Genomic DNA, 18,482 nt, shown 5'->3' with positions numbered 1-18,482 from the left:
GCTTTTAGTATTTACAACAAAAAAGGAACAGATTTATAAGACTGACTGAGACTCAGAGGTTCACAACAGGAAGTGCTTTGCATACCCAATCCCAGATGAGAACGCCTTGAATAATAAAATACAGGACAAGAACTGGGTCTGAACAGTTTAGCGAAGGAACAAACTTTAGCAAGTGGAGATCTGGTACCTCAAACCAGAGTTATTCTTCATTATACTGATGAACAAAACCTACAATAATCTATTTTAAAGGTAAGAACATTATTTGCAAAATATATTCAAATAGCTTATTTAAAGTTTAAAGTTTGGTTCATCTAACATAACAAAAGACTTCTTTCTTATGCTGTGTTAGATGTACAGAGAGGAGAATAGAGATATCCTGCACAATAATCCAGGTTCAGAATATCACACTGTAAGCACAAAGTGCCAAATCAGCATTAATATATGATATATATGAACATTGAAATTCCACAAACATGTGTAAAAGTTATTGTGATACTAAAAACAACTATAATTAAGCTGTATATTCACGTCAAATATCTGAAATCAGCTGTTCTCTGGAGGCTTCCTAAGAGATGTAGAACTTTTTATTTTTTTTTATTAAAAAAAAGGTTGTTTGCACATGAGTTCATCCTGCTTAGTGGAATTAAATAAAAGGATTGTTGCAACATGTACAAATGAAAGATGAAAGCACTGCTGTGAATGATAACCAGAGGTGGGAGGAGGCAGGTGACGAGGGTGGTCAGTGGTCAAGTTCACCAATCAATATTTCACAAAAATCGTCCCTGTGATCTCTATTTCCTAATTATCTATGTTGCGTGCAAAAATAATTCTTACTGTTATAACTCTTTTCCAGCATTATTTTAAATGGTTGTTTCTCTTTCTGCTCAATTTCACACCTGTTTTTTTTTAAATAGTAATGTAGGCTTTGTGTAAAAAACAAAATCCCCTCTCATCATCTCCCCTTTAATGATTGATCAAAATGTCAACATGGATCCAGTTTGCAGTCCAAGTCCAGGTGGTCCCTTTTGATTCATAACAATTACTGGATATGTTCATGGGGCCTTTTATCCTTAGGGTATTTCAAACATGAGCAAGTTAGTTTAAATTTTGATTTCATTTTAATAGTGTTCTAGACATTGTGAATTTAAAAGGTAAGAGGACTATATGATCACCTTCTGGATAAAAACAAAAAGGCTTTAAAAAGCTTTTCTAAACACAGGAGGAGAGGTAAAGCCACTGTTTTAATTTTACAAAAATATTTTACAGCATTTGATCAACACTGAAGACCAAATATGATCCTCATTTCGGATGAAAAACGACATTTTGTTTTTTACTTGTCTCTTGGTAAGTTACTGGAGGTTTTTTCTCAGTCTGACTTCTTGTGTTTTTTCTTGAGTGGACATAGTTTGATTGCTTGTTAACATCATAAGTGACCAATGGGAGTTTTAGTGTCTGCACTGAAATACTCCTGGATGACTGAAAGTGTTAAATATGCTTTACTGGATCAATTAGAAAATATTCCAGACTGTTCTGTATTTATAATATATTTCACATATTATAGCTATGACTGCAGTATAGGCTGTTAACTGAAGAATATATCTAGATTTACATATCAGGCCTGTCAGGCTTAATCACATCATTTTGCTATTTCTGCTGCAGGCCTCTTAAGCTTTCTACAGTTTACTGGTCAGTAAGTAACACACAAATATATATATTTTTAAATTTTTTGTAATGTCTTTATGGCCAAGGCATCCTTTGTGGTTTTGTTTTTCTCATATCCAGAATGTGAGAAAATTAGGCTGGTCGGACCTTCGCGTTGCTCTGGTAGAGTGGAGATCTTCTACCAAGACAGCTGGGGAACTATCTGTGATGATCAGTGGAGCATTGCCAATGCTGAGGTCGTGTGTCGAGAGCTAAGCTGTGGAGCAGCTATGGAGGCCAAAAAAGGTGCTTTCTTTGGACAGGGAAAAGATGAGATCTGGTTGGATGATGTACAGTGTGTTGGCCATGAGTCTTCAATCCTTAAGTGTCAACACAGACCGTTTGGGCAAAATAACTGTGGCCACAGTGAAGATGCGGGTGTGGTCTGTTCAGGTAAGCCTAAATAATGTTTGACTTCAGATGTGAGGTTTAACTTTATCAAATAGCATTTTCTCAAAGAAGATGTTTGTGTTGTTGTGTTTTCCTTATACGCATCTATTAAGAACTTTGCCAGTCTTACTTTAGGTTCAACTATAATATTGTTTTGATGAATGCAACATGTTTACATATGATTTTTTTTAAGGATTAAACAAGCAACACATGAAATGTTACACTAGTTGAGAAGGTGGATTTTGTCATTCTCAGACAATCGGGCTGTTTCCACTATTCTCTGATTTTTCTGCTAAGCTAAGCAAGCACTGTACTAACCATTATCATTACCACTGACAGCAGTCACGCAGAATTCCTTCATATGAGAAAGGTGTCAGCTCAGCAAAACCCCCAAATGTCCTTTTCCATGAAATGTGGAACTGTAGTTGAAATTGAGAAATACTGCACAACTTAAAAACCAGCTAACACAGCACTTATGTTAGCCTGCGGCATTATAGTATCTCCTGTTTTAAGTTCCTCTGTGATTATATTTCTGTGAAACAAAAATATAACTGATAAAACTGAATTTTATATATTGCTGTAGAAGCCATCATAAGCCTATATAAATTGTAACATGCAATCATGTGTTCATGTGTTTGGTATTGAAATACAGACAGCTATCTGTGTATATTATAGAGAAGATCCATTTATTTGCACAAAATATGAGTACAGATTTTATCACACAATCACAAACATTAATTTTTAGTCTTTTGTTCTTGCCATGTCCAACTAAAGAGGTAATAGTGTTTTCCTCCACTTTTTTGGACTATTAAAGTAGTTCACACCAGGAATTTGATATTTAATAGATTTATTATGTGTTGATCCTTGCTATAAAGATTTAAAGGTTGTGAAGGCCTACATTTAAAGCATATTTTACAGTGTACAATGTAACATGTACAATATATGCATTCCTATACACAAGACTATAATGATATATAATAATAATAATAGTACTAATAATAACATATACATTAATATACACAAAATAAATGTTTCTAATCTTTATTACAAACATTTATTTTTGCCCTTAATGTCTAGTGAAAGTGTCAAATGAAAACAGGTAAATTAAGAATTTGGCTTACTGGGAAGTACACGTATACCTATTACTGATCACTGATTACTAAGCAAATCAGCTTAAACAAACAAGATAAACCTGTCTGATGGTGATAGCTGACTCCAGTTTTGATTCTGGCCTTAACCAACCAGCTCCTGGCCAAAAAGGCTTTAAAATTAGCAAGCTAACTTACCAAAAAAATTTCCATCCATCCATCCATCCATCCATCCATCCATCCATCCATATTATTTAACACCGACTTACCTCTTAGTTTTATATTTAAGAGATATTTGTTATTACATTTTTTTTAATATAATTTTTTTATTAACATCATTTACAGAAAATGTGCGGTTTACAAATGGAACCACTCGTTGTAATGGCAGAGCGGAAGTCTACCATGAAGGTCAGTGGAAAAAAGTTTGCAATGACTGGGGCAAAGAAGCAGTTCAGGTGGTGTGCCGAGAGGCCGGCTGCGGTGATCCTCTCGCTCAGACCGAAACACCCTATTTTGGAGAAGCACGTGACCTCACCGCAGTCAAAACCATCTGCTCTGGAAATGAGACCTCTGTCTCACAGTGCTCAGTTCTAAAAGTCAATGAAAGTTGTGAGGATGCTACTGTTGTCTGTGGAAGTAAGTCACACTTGTGCCCACAACTAACTAAGTAAACTGACACTGTTAGACTGTCCCCTTGCTGAATAAACTTACCCTCAACATTTTTTTTAACCCAACAGACAGTCAACCCATTCGGCTTGTGAATGGGACTAACCGCTGCTCTGGTAGAGTGGAAATCTACTATAATTCACAATGGGGAACAGTCTGTGATGACAGATGGGGGATGCAAGAAGCAACTGTGGCATGTCGAGAGATGAACTGTGGCAATGCTCTCGCAGTCAAGTACAAGGCTTACTTTGGGAGAGGCCAGGATCAGGTTTGGTTGGATGATATTGAGTGCACTGGTCATGAGAAGTCCCTTGCTCAATGTCCTCACAGAGGTTTTGGTGAACATGACTGTGACCACAATGAAGATGCTGGTCTCGTGTGCTCAGGTAACGCAGGCTCTATTCTGTTTGTTGCTCAAAACTGAGTTTTAAAGAAATTCTTAACAACACCAAATTTTGCTTTGCAGAAACAGTCAGATTGATAAACGGGACTGATGGTTGTTCTGGCAGACTGGAAGTTTTCCACGATGGCCGATGGGGGAAAGTTTGTAATAATAACTGGGGCCTTAAAGAAGCTACAGTTGTGTGTAAGGAGCTCAACTGTGGAGTGCCAATAAAACCCCAAAACAACTTCTTTTTTGGTGACAGCTCACTGCGAGGGTTCACAAGTAGATGCACTGGTAATGTGAGCACTATCAGCCAATGTCAACTGCAAGAACACATGGGATCATGTGCAGGTGTTTCTCTCGCATGTGCAGGTAAGAGACTAAAGATACAGATAAATTGTGCCACTATTTTCCAAGGATAGCAAGCGTCATGTTTGATTATTTAAGAAGAATAGCTTTTGTCTATTATCTTTTTTTTTACTAATTGTTTACCAGTAAATTAAATTAAAGGTTCGAGGCTCATCAGAAATATTAAATCTACCAACCCAGTGGTAGACACTGACAAGTTAAAGATAACATAATGGTTTCCAGTTATGCATTTAGTAATTTATAAAAGCAAAAGTCATTTATATTATAAGAAAATATTGAGTGAATAAGAATAGTAGTAGTAGTAGTAGTATAAATGTAGATGTGGCCCAGGTGGATACAAAGTATAACTTTGGATGGATACAAAGTATAACTTTGGATGGATACAAAGTATAACTTTGGATGGATACAAAGTATAACTTTGGATGGATACAAAGTATAACTTTGGATGGATACAAAGTATAACTTTGGATGGATACAAAGTATAACTTTGGATGGATACAAAGTTATACTTTGTATCCACCTGGGCCACATCCACCTTACATGAAAGTTTCAGGAATTGCTCAGCAATGGAAGTTCATGCCATGAAGCTCCTAGCACACAGTTGTTGTGCTGACTTTAATGCTAGAGGTCTGGAACAGTTATTAAGTCAGCAGAACACATTAAACTATCCTACGACACTATCCTAGCTAATATAACCCTTGGGGTTCATGTGTGGACACTCGGCAAACCTACAGTGGGCTGCCTACATAGGACCACACTGTGGTCCGAACATGTGCCATGTCTCTTCCCATGCCCAAACCAGGAATATTTGCTTTTTAGCAAAACATATAAACCACTACCCTTTGGAGTCACTTGCTCTCAAAGATAAAAAAGATCCTATCAAACAAGTTTGTCTGTCTCTATAAACACATCTAGAGTGAAAAGAAGTGAGTGAAGAAGAAATGCTCAATGCATTATGGGCAACTTCCAGTAGCCCAGGTCTACTGCAACATAACTAAAGAGCATTTAGGCTTACCTGATCTAGCCATAACTATAACTTTTAACAAAATAGGAAAGCTTTTAGTCCAATCTTAAAAACAGATAGGGTGTCTGTCTCTTGAATCAAAACTGGGAGCTGGTTCCACAGGAGAAAGGGGGCAGAAAGCTGAAGACTCTGCCTCCCATTCTACTTTTAATTATCCTAGAAATCACAAATAAGCCACTGGTCTGAGGGAGAAGTGCTTTATTGGGCTGGTATGGTACTATGAGGTCTTTAACATAAGAGGGTCCCTCATTATTCAAAATGAATAATGAGTCTGTTTTTTACAATATGCATGTAACTGCATGTAGCTTAATAGAATCAATTTGAAAGTTTGTAATATTTATTGCTAATGCCTTAATGTGTGCCCTTAGGTCAACCACCACTAAGGCTTGTGAACGGCACTGACCGATGCTCTGGCCGAGTGGAGATTCTGCATGACGGCCAGTGGGGAACAGTGTGTGATGATGAATGGGACTTCAGAGATGCTGAGGTGGTGTGCAGAGCCATGGACTGTGGAACACCTCAGACTTCCAAATCCAGCGCCTTCTTTGGTGAAGGCCAAGGAGTGATCTGGCTTGATGATGTCAACTGTCTAGGTAACGAGACGTCACTTGTGCACTGCAGACGTTCCTCCTTTGGAGAAAATAACTGCGGTCATGGTGAAGATGCAGGAGTGATTTGTTCAGGTACAAACTGTTGATGTTTCATTTCATACAATGTCTTCTTTTTACTTTTAGATGTTACTTTGTTTTTTTTCTGATTAGCATTTTATTATAAATTATACTGTAGTTATTTCTACAATACTAATAAGAATATCACACGGATTTCAATGAATTCACTTTTTTCATATGAACACCAGCTCATTGCTGATTTTCTCCTCTTTGCTTTGTAGCTACCATTCGACTAATCAATGGGACTGACATGTGCTCAGGAAGGGTGGAGGTCCACCATGGTGACCAGTGGTCACCAGCACTTAATGTCAACTGGGGGAGGAATGAAGCTACAGTGGTGTGCAGAGAGATGAATTGTGGAGATCCTGTCAAGATGTCAGGGTCATTTGGTCAAGGTGGAGATCTGAGAGGGTACGAGATCCATTGTAATGGTAGAGAAACCTCTCTCACACAGTGCTCATTTAGAGACTATAGCAGATCTGCCACGAACCGTGTTGAAGAAGCCTCTGTGGTATGCTCAGGTAAGACTTTATGTCAAATTAAATTAGAGTTTCAAAATGTAAGTGAATCAATGATAGCCTTCTTAAAAAATATTAAATATCAGTGGTTCCAATTAATGTGTTGATGCAAACAACCAGACAGATATTTTTTCATAGTTGAAACCCATGTGTTGATGCATCTGGTACCAATACCAAAAACATGGTCGCTATGTTCAGACATGTGAGCTATGCCTGAGCATGTACTCTAAGAAGGTCACTAGAATCAGGCAAGCCAAAGTACACACAGATGTATAAGCACACAAAATAATTAGCCTGCAACTTTGTAAAGCAACAATGAAATACATAGTTATCTCAGCTGTTCAGATGATTAACCTCCTCTTCGAACAGCAGGTGTAAGTATCATGAATTCAGACACACAGACACTGAAACTTAACAAAGGCTAAGACAATGTAAACAGGATTTAGTGTTTCTGTTTCTGACCTGGCCCCTAAGTTGGATTTCACGTACATTAATTTGAAAACAATGATTTCCAGGTAACGTGAGATTAAACGGTGGATCCACTCGTTGCGATGGAAGAGTAGAATATTTTGATAAAAACCAGTGGGGGACTGTGTGTGCTGAATCCTGGGACATGAATGATGCAACAGTGGTGTGCAAACAGTTGGACTGTGGGAGGCCCCATAAGCTTCTTCAGCTTGGCCCTGGTACAGGACAGACCTGGACGGATCAAATTGAATGCAATGGAAGAGAGTCTACATTTACTCAGTGTCCACAAAGACCATATCCAGACAGGACTTGCAACAACACTGTATTGGCTGGTGTTTTCTGCACAGGTGAAAGAAAAGCATACAATAAAGGCTGTGAAACTATGTGAAATGTCAATAAAAACAGAATTCAGTAATGTGAGAATCTTATAAATCCATGGTTGATTCACAATAGAACCTAGAAAACACCAACATTTAACATTCTTCTGGAAAAGCATTGATGACTATGAAATTAGCAGCTTACAAATTTGGAAAGAACCAAAATGCTGCATATAAGTTTTAAAGCAACATGTGTTTCCATGCAAGATGATGTTTATATCTGGGAACGCTTTGAGCAGTTGGAAATAGAGCAAATATTTTTCTTACATTTTGTCAGTTGAAATATTAGATTTTTTTTCCATGGTTCTATTGTGAATAAAATATTTTCTTACTGAATTCTGTTTTCACTTAGATTTTAAACAGTGTCCCAACTTTTTAGGAATTGGATTTGTACAAAAAATGCCAGAATGTAATGTCGGCAGCTCTTCTGAATTTAAATAATGTACAATATATCCCAAAAGGCTGATTCTGTTCATTTGGAGGTAGCGTTTTCAGTGGGAGAAACATTTCAGCCTTATAAACAGAACATGATGAGGTCTGTTCCTTGATCATTAATATTTGATCAGTGGTTGTTGATCAACGGTCATGACAATTTGCATTTTAATTATCAAAGAATTGACCTTGCAGCTCATTGTTCATTCAGTTGTGCTGGTTTCAGTCATTATGCAATGTACTGTTTATAAGACTGGGGAAACCTGCAGTCAGCTGAGACTGAAGAAGTCACTTGGATGAGTAACGAAATGTTTCTCCCTCTGAAAACGTTACGTCCAGATGAACAGAATAAACCTTTTGGGATTTACTTAGCTGGATGATTGAGCATGCTTCAAGACAGTGTACAACATACCTAAACACATCACAGTTATTTTGTTGATTATTCTTCCACACCTGTGGCTACATTTTTGGTTTACTTGACTTCACAGGAAGCTTGGCTATCCGGGTGGCTAACACTAACGATGAGTGCTCTGGAAGAGTGGAGGTCCGTCATGGCGAGCAGTGGCACACAGTGTGTGACACGGACTGGACTCTAAGTAAAGCTCAAGTGGTGTGCGAGACGCTGGAGTGTGGACGTGCCATGAATGCTCCTGGTGCTGCTTTTTACGGCCCAGGCAGTGGACCAGTGGTGGAGGCTAGCTCTTCATGCTTTGATAATATGACTTCTTTTGAGCAATGCTCGAGCAAAGGTTTTACAAGAGCAACCTGCGGGCATGAACATGATGCTGGTGTTCTCTGTGCAGGTAAAGACTTTTATCATTGTGTGTTCAAAATTCTGGCACATTTTTTCTTAAGGTCATAGATGGTATGAATGATGAGGGTAACCCTAACTTTCATCAACTACTGCCCTGATGTTTTGTTATGAAGCCTTGAGATGACTTTTTTCGTAGTCACTATCTTGGTGTTTTAAACTACAGGTGATGAGAAACAGGCTGTTTGAACTGGGAAACCACATGCTAATGACATAATTGTAGCTAATGTAATTATTTAACCAAATAATGTGTTACATTACCGTGGTTTGTATCATATCTATCTAATAGACTCCAATTTGTGCATGTAAATGGAGAGTCCTCTTCACACACTGAGGTTAATTATGGAGTTCCACAGGGTTCAGTGCTAGGACCAATTCTGTTTACATTATACATGCTTCCCCTAGGCAGCATCATTAGAAGACATAGCATACATTTTCACTGCTATGCAGATGACACCCAGCTCTATCTGTCCATGAAGCCAGATAACACACACCAATTAGTTAAACTGCAGGAATGTCTTAAAGACATAAAGACCTGGATGGCCACTAACTTTCTGCTTCTTAACTCAGATAAAACTGAGGTCATTGTACTCGGTGCTGAAAAGCTTAGAAATATGGTCGCCAAAGTGCTTGCTCATAGGGGGTCATATGATTGTTGGGTTTTTCTCTGTATCTATGAAGCGCCTTGAGGCGACTTTTGTTGTGATTTGGCGCTATATAAATAAAATTGAATTGAATTGAATTACAGTTATTTTGAAACCCGTTAAATAAACAGCACTGCTTATCTTACTCTATATATTAAAAAGCAAAATGTAAAACATATTAAAATGTTTTTTAATATTTAATTTTCAATCAAAGTCACTAATAAACTATATAATATAAGTAATATTATACTTCAGTATTTTGTTATTAGTTGAAAAAGTCTGTATATGAGCTATATGATTCATGTATTAATACAAAAATATTATTTTAAGGACTTTTCTTTGCACTTGTATTCACTCTTTCTGCTCTGTTATGCAGCACAAGTCCGATTGGTGGGTGGCTCAGGTGAATGCTCCGGCAGACTGGAGGTCTTCTATAAAGGACAGTGGGGAACTGTGTGTGATGACGATTGGGAAATGACCGATGCTGATGTGGTATGCAGACAGCTTGGTTGCGGTCATGCCGTTTCAGCACCTGCAAGTGCCCATTTTGGTAGAGGCACTGGCCCTATATGGCTGGATAACGTGGAATGCTCAGGCCAAGAGTCTGCACTTTCACACTGTTCACATCCTGGTTTTGGACAAAATAACTGTGGGCATGGTGAAGATGCCAGTGTTATCTGCTTAGGTAAGAGACATAGCTCATTTTGAACTAACAAATGATCTCATTGCTTGTAAGAATACCGTGTTGGTAGTTACACAACATTAATTTTCTCTTTTAGGTGCTCTGCAGAAGCCTGAAATCACGATCAACCCTGGGGTAGAGGTAAACTGGGGTGACAAAGTTGAAATTACCTGCACGCTATTAACAGAACACATGGGCGGTACATTTCTCCTGAAAAAAACCCAAGGGTCATTTCAAATGGAGAAATTCTCAGATCAAGCTTCTGCAACCTTTGTCTTCCCTAAAGTGGACTTTAGTCAGAAGGGTTCATACTACTGTGAATATCAAAAGAAAATGGCCAATCAAATCATCTACTATCCTCAAGGAATTCCTGCTGAGCTCTCTGTTGTAGGTCAGTGAATATCATGCACAGTTTTTGTATACTTGTTGGAAATTTGACTTTTTCTAATATATATTTATATATTTATATTGTTTGCAGTTAAACTGGAAAAACCCAGCATCTCCCTGGTGTCCCCCCATGCAATGGTGGTCTACAGTCCTGACAGAGTATCAGTCACTAAAGGCAGCACCTTCTCCGTCACTTGTTCTATTCATTCCATTTACTCTAGAGGTTTCTTCAGTTTGACAAATTTAAACACGAACAATACCAAAACAATGTCAGCATTTGGTTACTCAGTCTTATACCTGGCCACTTTTGAGCTCCCTTCAGTAGATTTTAAAGACCAAGGATCGTATACGTGTCGCTACAGCGTTAACATCTCTGCAATGTCCTTCCCTTCTGATCCTTCAAGGACCCTTTATATCTCCGTTACCTGTAAGATCTGAAATTGAAAACAATAAATATATATTACTTTATATATTATTTATATGGTTATTGTGTCTAACTCTTTTTATTCCTACAGCAACCTCATCTTCTTCAGTTGTCGCAGCTGTTGTGGGTGTGCTAGTAGTTTTGCTACTCCTCGTGGTTATTATTTTCCTGGTCTGGAGAAGGAAGTGGGGGGTTTCTGGTAAGAAACAGTTTTTATAACTTCATTATCGTCTTTTTTATGATACATATTGTCTTTGAAAGTGCTCTAAACTATTTTGATGTTATCAATGGACAAATCTACTATGTATAATGTATAAGGTGGCACTTGTAGACATGACATAAACACCAGCATCATTCTCTGGTAAACCCACTGAAAATCTTTCAATTGAGCAGTGTTCACTCACATCAAACTGGTTAAGGAACTACTTTGCTACTAAACCTTTTCAACTTTATTTCAGAAAAAATCACAAAATTGTACCTTTGGGATTAATAACTGTTAAGAGATATATTCTAAAACACTTCTTCAGCAGAGAATCAGAGAGGAGAAACACACAGATTTTCTTGCTAGCAAGGGCAGCCTCCAGAGCTCACACACCAAGAGTGAGGCTCCAAGATTCGCAAATGAGAGACTGCCCCCGTCTTTATTTATACTTCAGTGGGTGCTTGTTCCTTACATTGGAATGTGGAGGTGTACGTGTGTGTGTGTGTGTGTGTGTGTGTGTGTGTGTGTGTGTGTGTGTGTGTGTGTGTCAGAGTGCGATCCCATAAACGACTTCCCTAAACCTGCTGGTCTGGAAGTCCAACAGTTCATCTATATGTAAAAAAGGCACTTAGACTAAAACTGACATAGCTACGTTAATCCTACCGTAAAACAATAAGACAAGGTACAACCTTTCCCATGCTCCTAGGATGTGGGGGTGAACGCCGGAACACCCTGGAATGTTACAGACCTCCTAGGATGAGACATTCTTTCAATATGCCACCAACTATATACTTCTAAACACAAGTGATTACATGCAGTATTCTACCATATGCAAACTTATATCATTAAAAGAATATACGGACTACTAAGTACAATTTTCCATTGACAATAACTCATAAAAAGTTATTATAATATCCATTACAATACCTTCACTTTTCTCAATCACATCTGTAATGCAGAAAACTGTGAGAAGAGTACGCAAAGTGAAACACTGAAAAGACACAATACACACATGGCTTACCTTTTGTGATTTAAATATCGACATGGTTTAACATGTCATATTTTGTAGTTTAGCTGAGGTTGTAGTTAGATCATTTTAAGATCTGATAAAGACTGGATTATTTCCATTATGTCTTGACAAGTAAAACCTTTGAACTAAAAGAGGGTGCACTTTCTTTTTCACATGACTGTGAGTGGCAATATGTTGGCTGTCTCACCTTCATCATTTGTTAAAGATATTTATATTTACCATACTTTCCAGACCAGTTGGTGTGATATGCATAACTCCTGAGAGGGAATTTACACTGTAACAACAGAATCTCATAACCAGTGCATTGTTGCTCACTGTCTTCTTGAGGTGTAACTGAGCAACTGATTACACTGTTATCAACTTTATTTCTTTATAATGTCAGTGTTGATCCTCAGCAGCACCTTGAACCAGTTCATCGGCTCACTTCAATGTTAAAAAAAATGACTGCTAACGTTATGGTGATGTTTGCTCCATTTTCAGAAGTCATTGTTCAGTTTAGTAACAGATTTGGAGCAGCAATAAAACAAGAAATGGAGGACAAAACCACTGTAGCACTTGATGAAGGGTAAGGGGAAAAAATGAAACATGCATTTCAAACATGCACAAATATTTTGAATTTAAGAAAGTTTAAAAAATATATGATATGATATGATTATAATTGCCAATTTTGTGCTCTTTGTTCTCTCCTTTAGAGAGAGGAATAACCAACTGTATGAGCCATGCACTCCCAGCCCAGAACAGAGTAAAACTGATGCAGATACTGATAGCAATGCTGAGAGAGCACCCGAAGACCTGGCTGGAAAAGTGTGTTATGAGCTTGAACCTCTTGTTGTTTCATGATAACATGTATGAAAACATAACCTCAGTAATGTGGTTTTAGTAAATATAAAGAGGTAAAAAGCAGAACTTTAGTGAAATATTTGCAAAAAGTTTCATTTCTCTTTTGACATCTAAACCACATCCATAGTGATGTTGCAATGACCTACTCTGAACCATAATTTTCAACGCAACAGCAAAATGACTACCAAACTATTTCAGATCAGCAAAGTAAACACTTTCATTCTGTGTGAAGTTGCTCTTTAGGACTGTTTAAGGATTGTCGGTTTTTTAAATTCTTTTGTCAACAAATAGACTTTGTTTCATTAAACCTGAGCTGTTTCCAATCTTTTAAGAGAACTTTAAATGATTTGTTTAAAATAACATGTATGCTTATCCTGTCAGAGTATTCCTCTTTCGTGCAAAAGTCTTTTTCACGTGTTTTTATTTGGTAATTTTTGTCTTCACTGAGTGATTCTCACACTTCAAGGTTCAAGGACCTTTACAAAGATGCCTATTATGAATATCATGTTTGACTTTAACACTGACTATATTTCATGATAAGTTGCTTTTTCTTTCTTAATTTTTTCTGGTATAACAATAAATATGTACTTCATATAGAACATGGGTCATTTGCACATCATAATTTAATTATCATAATCACAGATTACATATATATACTTTATAGAGGTCATTCAAGTATCAAAGAGTATCAAAACTGACTATCATCATTAGTATCATTAGTCGATACTGGAAAAATATATAACTTACATATTTCATTTAATATAAATTTTTAACTTGTACATAACTGTTTTTTAAAAAAATTATCATCGTAATATTAAAATATCTCAGTAGACCTTTGGTCAAAATACATTTGTAGATTAAATAAGCTACATAAAGTTCAATATATTTAGATTAACAAAATTAAAAGTGCCAAATGCACATCTTGATGCACAGTAGCTTTGCACAATAACTGACCTCACAGCCCATCGTTCATTCAGTGAGCTGGTTTCAGTCATTGTGCAAATGGCAGTCAGCAGTCAGCTGAGACTGAAGAAGTCACTTGGATAAGTGATGAAACGTTTCATCACTTGGATAAGTGACGAAACGTTTCTCCCACTGAAAATGCCTCAGTCTTTACTGGGATTTACTTACGTGGATGATTGAGCATGCATCAAGACATTTTGGATTTTAGTTTTTAAAGAACTTTTTTTTTTATTGTGCAATTTTTTAATGGTGTTTATTCCTGTTTTCCTTCTCTGGGAATAACCCTTTTCTGATTGGACCTGCTGAGTCTGTGCCCTGGGTTCTGATTCACTTGCTCCCCCTTGTATTAAACTATACTGCCAAAAGTATTCAGTCACCTGTCCAAATCATTGAATTCAGGTGTTTCAAACACGTCCATGGCCACAGGTGAATAAAATCAAGCACCTAGGCTTGTACATTGCTTCTACAAAGATTTGTGAAAGAATGGGTGTGAATGAGCTTGGTGAATTCCAGCGTAGTACCGTGATAGGATCCCACCTGTGCAACAAGTGCAACAAGGAATTTCCTCACTACTAAATATTCCAGTCAACTGCTAGTGGTATTATAACAAAGTGGAAGTGCTTACAGCAATTAAATTAGCCCATATAAAATAAGAGAGTGGGGTCAGTGGATGCTGAAGTGCACAGAGGTCCCCATCTTCCTGCAGAGTCAATCACTACAGACCTCCAAACTTCATGTGGCCTTGAGAACATTGTGTAGAAAGTCCCATGGAGTGGGTTTCCATGGTCAAGCTGCACCCAAGCTATACATCACCAAGTGAAAAGCAAAGCGTTGGTTGCAGTGGTTTATTTATTTATTTATTTATTAACCTTTATTTAACCAGGAAGATCCCCTTGAGATTAAAAACCTCTTTTTCAAGGGAGACCTGGCCAAGATAGGCAGCAACAAGTGTCTCACAGTTACAGAAATTACTCAATCAAACACAGGCAGCAACAACACACATGCAACAATAAGTGAAAGAATACAAATAAAATAAAATAAAATTCAATAAAATTCAGTAAAATTCATTTTAAAGTTTAAAGCATGTAACCACTGAACTCTAGAGTGGTGGAGACGTGTTCTCTGGAGGGACAGTTCTCCATCTGCCAAACCAATGGACAAGTCTGTGTTTGACATTTCCCAGCAGAACGGTACTTGTCAAATTGTGCCGAGTGTAAGTTTTGTTGAGTGGGGTTGTTGGTCGAGTCGGTTTGCTCCTTAGTTCCAGTGAAAGGAACTCCTAATGCTTCAGCAAACCAAGACATTTTTGGACAGTTTCATCCTCCCAACTTTGAGGAAATAGTTTGTGGATGGCCTCTTCCTGTTCCAACATGACTGCACACCAGTGCACAAAGCAAGGTCCGTAAAGACATGGATGAGTAAGTATATGAAGTCAAAGGCTTCATATGTGTGTATAGTTTCCTCGTTGATTAACAATTGTTTTGGGTAAACTCACCAGTGTCCTAGTGACAACCAAGGTGAGCATGCATAGAGGGCTAAATGAAATCCTGGCAACTTTTTGTCTGTTATTTAGTGCTTTTACTTTACAAGCCAAAATTTGTCTGTAACACAACTTACGCAGTTGTGTAAAAAGTACAACAGTTACCTGTGAACTTTGATGAAATGAAAGTGCCTAAGGAAATGTAGCAATGTGGTTATCTATCAAACTATGTTAGGGGGACAAAATGCCTGTCCCCACAAGTTTGAAGGCATTTTTGAGGCTCAAAATGTAGTTTTAGTGTCAGGGTTATAATTAGTTTATTGTTAGGTTTAGGCTAAGAGTTAGGGTAACACATTCATTCTTGATGGTTAGGGTTAGGGTAACTGGCTAGGGAAAGCATTATGTTAAATAGATGTCCTCACTAAGATATGAAATAGAGTGTGTGTGTTTGTGTACTTGACTGGTTTCACAACTGAAGCAGACATGCCACAACTCGAAGTGCACTCAGTCCTGTAGGTGTGTCCTTGCAGACAGGTAAGAGTTGTCCAAACCTGTTTACTTTGTGTGTGGTTGCACCAGCAGTGCCTGCATATCTAGCACAGGATCACTCTGTGACTTTCCACTTCTCGCTGCGCTTCTGTCATTCCCACTCTGTCATTCAGTGTTTTTCTGTATTGGACGATTCCTGTTAATATAGCAGAAATGCCAGTCAAAGTGTTTTTTACAAGTGTGAGTGGTTCTACACAGGTACAGTACAAAATCTTACTTGCCTTGTTCTTTTATTTCTAGCCAGTGATTAATATATATCACTGATACTATGAAAATATTGTGAGATGTGTGTAAAGTATTTACTTTTATAGACAATCTTACTGCTCTCTATGCGCAACTCAACAACTTTTATTATAAAAGAAAACTTTTTATAACAAGTCACACAGCTATTAGTCTTGATAACGGATTAAAGATGCCTTTTCAGATTAAGAAGAACCAAGAGAGAGTCTTTTCTATCTTAACTGCCAAGAAGATCCCCTTTCAATCTGTGGACATTTCTCAGAGTTCTGATGATAAGGATTTAATGAGGCAGGGAGCAGGAGATCCGACCGCGCTCCCTCCACAAATATTCAATGGAGACGTCTACTGTGGAGTAAGTCTCATAGAATAACTTGTGAATAATAATAAGCTGAACCTGTGATTCAAAACTTAAAATTATGATCAGGTGTGTTTTATTTACACGCTTGCTGATGGCGTCACACAAGAAAAGAATAGAAAACCATGTGGTTAGTCTAAGGCGTGGACACAGTTTTAAAATCAATATTTACACTGTATGCTAACTACTGGTTGTTCACACAGTTAAGCCAGGGGACAGAAATACATGGAGAAATGCATACATACCAATACTTTGACTTGGACACTCCCTATTCATTCAATCACTCATGGGATTTCAACCTTCCAGTTAAACTTTGTGAGACAAACTATTTGCTTGCAGAGTATTCCTTTCATCCTTCCAACTTACAAATGGTATATATACAGTTATATCAGAAGACTGAAAGATAGGAGGAAAGAACCCGATTGGCAGCTTTAGATACAGACATTTATGTACCCACAAGTAATGAAGCATGTTAACGTTTCGCCATAGCAAACTTTAGTTTGTGTAATACTTTAGTTAAGGACCAAATATCTCCAAAACATTGAACCCTTTTAACTGCACTATAGACTGTGTTCAATTTACTTTTTATAACAGATAAAGACTACAAGCATGCAAACAATGAATATTGCCAAAAATACCTGAAGACCCAACCCATCAAAAATAGCCAGAAAATTATGATTTTTTTGGAACTGAGATGTTTATTAACCCATATAACAAAGGCAATTTTTTTCCTATGTCATGTTGTGTATGGTATATTTTTTATTATATATTTATTATATATCTTCTGTATCACATTCGATACATTGGCAACTTTTTGTTAACAACAATGTTACTTTTAGATAAAAAAAGAGTTTTGTCCATAATATTTTGAAATTATGGCAAGTATTGATCGTGTTGATGAGATAGAGGTCTCAGACACTCATGAATCTAACATAATACCAAGGGCATTATAGGGTTAAAGCTCAAAAATGCTGTGGTATAAAGACAACATCAGAAAAAGGTGTGAAACAGCCCAGATAGTCTTTCCCAAAGATATCAATTATTTGACAGCAGTAAGCCAATCAGCCACAGCAGAAGCTGTTTTAAGATTTCAACTTTTTCCTGCCACAAAGCATCTTAATATTGTTTGTTTTTCTCATTCTCTTAAATCTGCCATTTTTTCCTTTTTTATTATCCAGAGCAAGAACAAATTCAACTGAAAGAATTGGGCTATAAAAGAATGCAAAGAAAGATAAAACAAGAAACCCTTATTGTATTAAAAAATGCGTACCCAACAGTAGGGTGCTGTTTTGTTTGTTCATGTGCAGTTGAGTTGTGTTTTTAATGGTTTGTGTCTCTTTGTGGGTTGTGAACATGAACATATGCGTACCCCAGTAAGCATAACTGTAGCTAATGGTGATCTCAGTTATCTGAATGTCTGGCTTGTCGTGTTGTATGTCATATTGGACAAATGTACAGTACACAGTGCAATATTTTTAAATAGGTTAATAATGCCTTTGTACTAATAGTGTTTTCACTCTGTTTCTCTGAATCCATCATGCATGTCTTCTCTTTTACAGGACATCAGTGCATTTGACAATGCAATAGAGATGGAACAATTGGAGGACTTCCTTAAGCTCTGAAAGGAACAGTGACAACAACTACATTGCCATAACCAACTAAACCTGTTAAAGAGGTGTTTTTTGTTCTTTTTTTTACTTTGTTTTTACCCACACTTGTGTGATAATATATCATGTATTCAAGTTTCCTCAGAGCTAGTCCTAGAAATGCAGTTTTTTTTTAAAATAAA

General features: G+C 37.3%; 2 protein-coding genes across 3 annotated transcripts; both read left to right on the top strand.

The window, feature by feature from the left end:
• The first annotated feature begins 117 nt into the window (after positions 1 to 117).
• LOC146501528 (scavenger receptor cysteine-rich type 1 protein M130-like) lies at positions 118 to 13,705 on the top strand. 2 transcript variants are annotated; one of them, XM_085132104.1, is made up of 17 exons: positions 118 to 249; positions 1,267 to 1,344; positions 1,660 to 1,686; positions 1,783 to 2,094; positions 3,525 to 3,815; positions 3,917 to 4,231; positions 4,312 to 4,602; positions 5,992 to 6,306; positions 6,513 to 6,812; positions 7,325 to 7,624; positions 8,575 to 8,889; positions 9,918 to 10,226; positions 10,321 to 10,614; positions 10,702 to 11,037; positions 11,126 to 11,233; positions 12,747 to 12,831; positions 12,959 to 13,705. In XM_085132104.1, exons 2-17 carry the CDS (start codon positions 1,293 to 1,295, stop codon positions 13,104 to 13,106), a joined length of 3,798 nt encoding a protein of 1,265 aa, XP_084988230.1. In that variant the 5' UTR covers positions 118 to 249; positions 1,267 to 1,292; the 3' UTR covers positions 13,107 to 13,705. The 2 variants fall into 2 exon arrangements, with proteins under 2 accessions (XP_084988230.1, XP_084988229.1); XM_085132103.1 differs by lacking the exon at positions 118 to 249 and adding an exon at positions 785 to 1,151.
• Positions 13,706 to 16,112: 2,407 nt separating this feature from the next.
• On the top strand, positions 16,113 to 18,472 carry LOC146501527 (SH3 domain-binding glutamic acid-rich-like protein 3). The gene is made up of 3 exons (XM_085132115.1): positions 16,113 to 16,296; positions 16,523 to 16,690; positions 18,253 to 18,472. The coding sequence occupies exons 1-3, from the start codon at positions 16,252 to 16,254 to the stop codon at positions 18,313 to 18,315; spliced, it is 276 nt and encodes a 91-aa protein (XP_084988241.1). The 5' UTR covers positions 16,113 to 16,251; the 3' UTR covers positions 18,316 to 18,472.
• Positions 18,473 to 18,482: the final 10 nt, after the last annotated feature.

The sequence above is a fragment of the Neolamprologus multifasciatus genome, chromosome 15, assembly GCF_963576455.1.
Source record: "Neolamprologus multifasciatus chromosome 15, fNeoMul1.2, whole genome shotgun sequence".
NCBI lineage: Eukaryota > Metazoa > Chordata > Actinopteri > Cichliformes > Cichlidae > Neolamprologus > Neolamprologus multifasciatus.
Note: the sequence above shows the minus strand (reverse complement) of the source record. Positions and strands in the feature narration are given on the sequence as shown.

What these genes read in the sequence shown, in the direction of transcription:
- LOC146501527 (XM_085132115.1), top strand. Translation starts at nt 16,252, where the DNA reads ATGCCAGTCAAAGTGTTTTTTACAAGTGTGAGTGGTTCTACACAG. An exon ending in GTGTGAGTGGTTCTACACAG is followed by an intron (nt 16,297 to 16,522) that starts GTACAGTACAAA and finishes ATGCCTTTTCAG; the next exon opens with ATTAAGAAGAACCAAGAGAG. An exon ending in ATGGAGACGTCTACTGTGGA is followed by an intron (nt 16,691 to 18,252) that starts GTAAGTCTCATA and finishes TCTCTTTTACAG; the next exon opens with GACATCAGTGCATTTGACAA.
- LOC146501528 (XM_085132104.1), top strand. Translation starts at nt 1,293, where the DNA reads ATGATCCTCATTTCGGATGAAAAACGACATTTTGTTTTTTACTTGTCT. An exon ending in AAGCTTTCTACAGTTTACTG is followed by an intron (nt 1,687 to 1,782) that starts GTCAGTAAGTAA and finishes TCTCATATCCAG; the next exon opens with AATGTGAGAAAATTAGGCTG. An exon ending in TGCCAGTGTTATCTGCTTAG is followed by an intron (nt 10,227 to 10,320) that starts GTAAGAGACATA and finishes TTTCTCTTTTAG; the next exon opens with GTGCTCTGCAGAAGCCTGAA.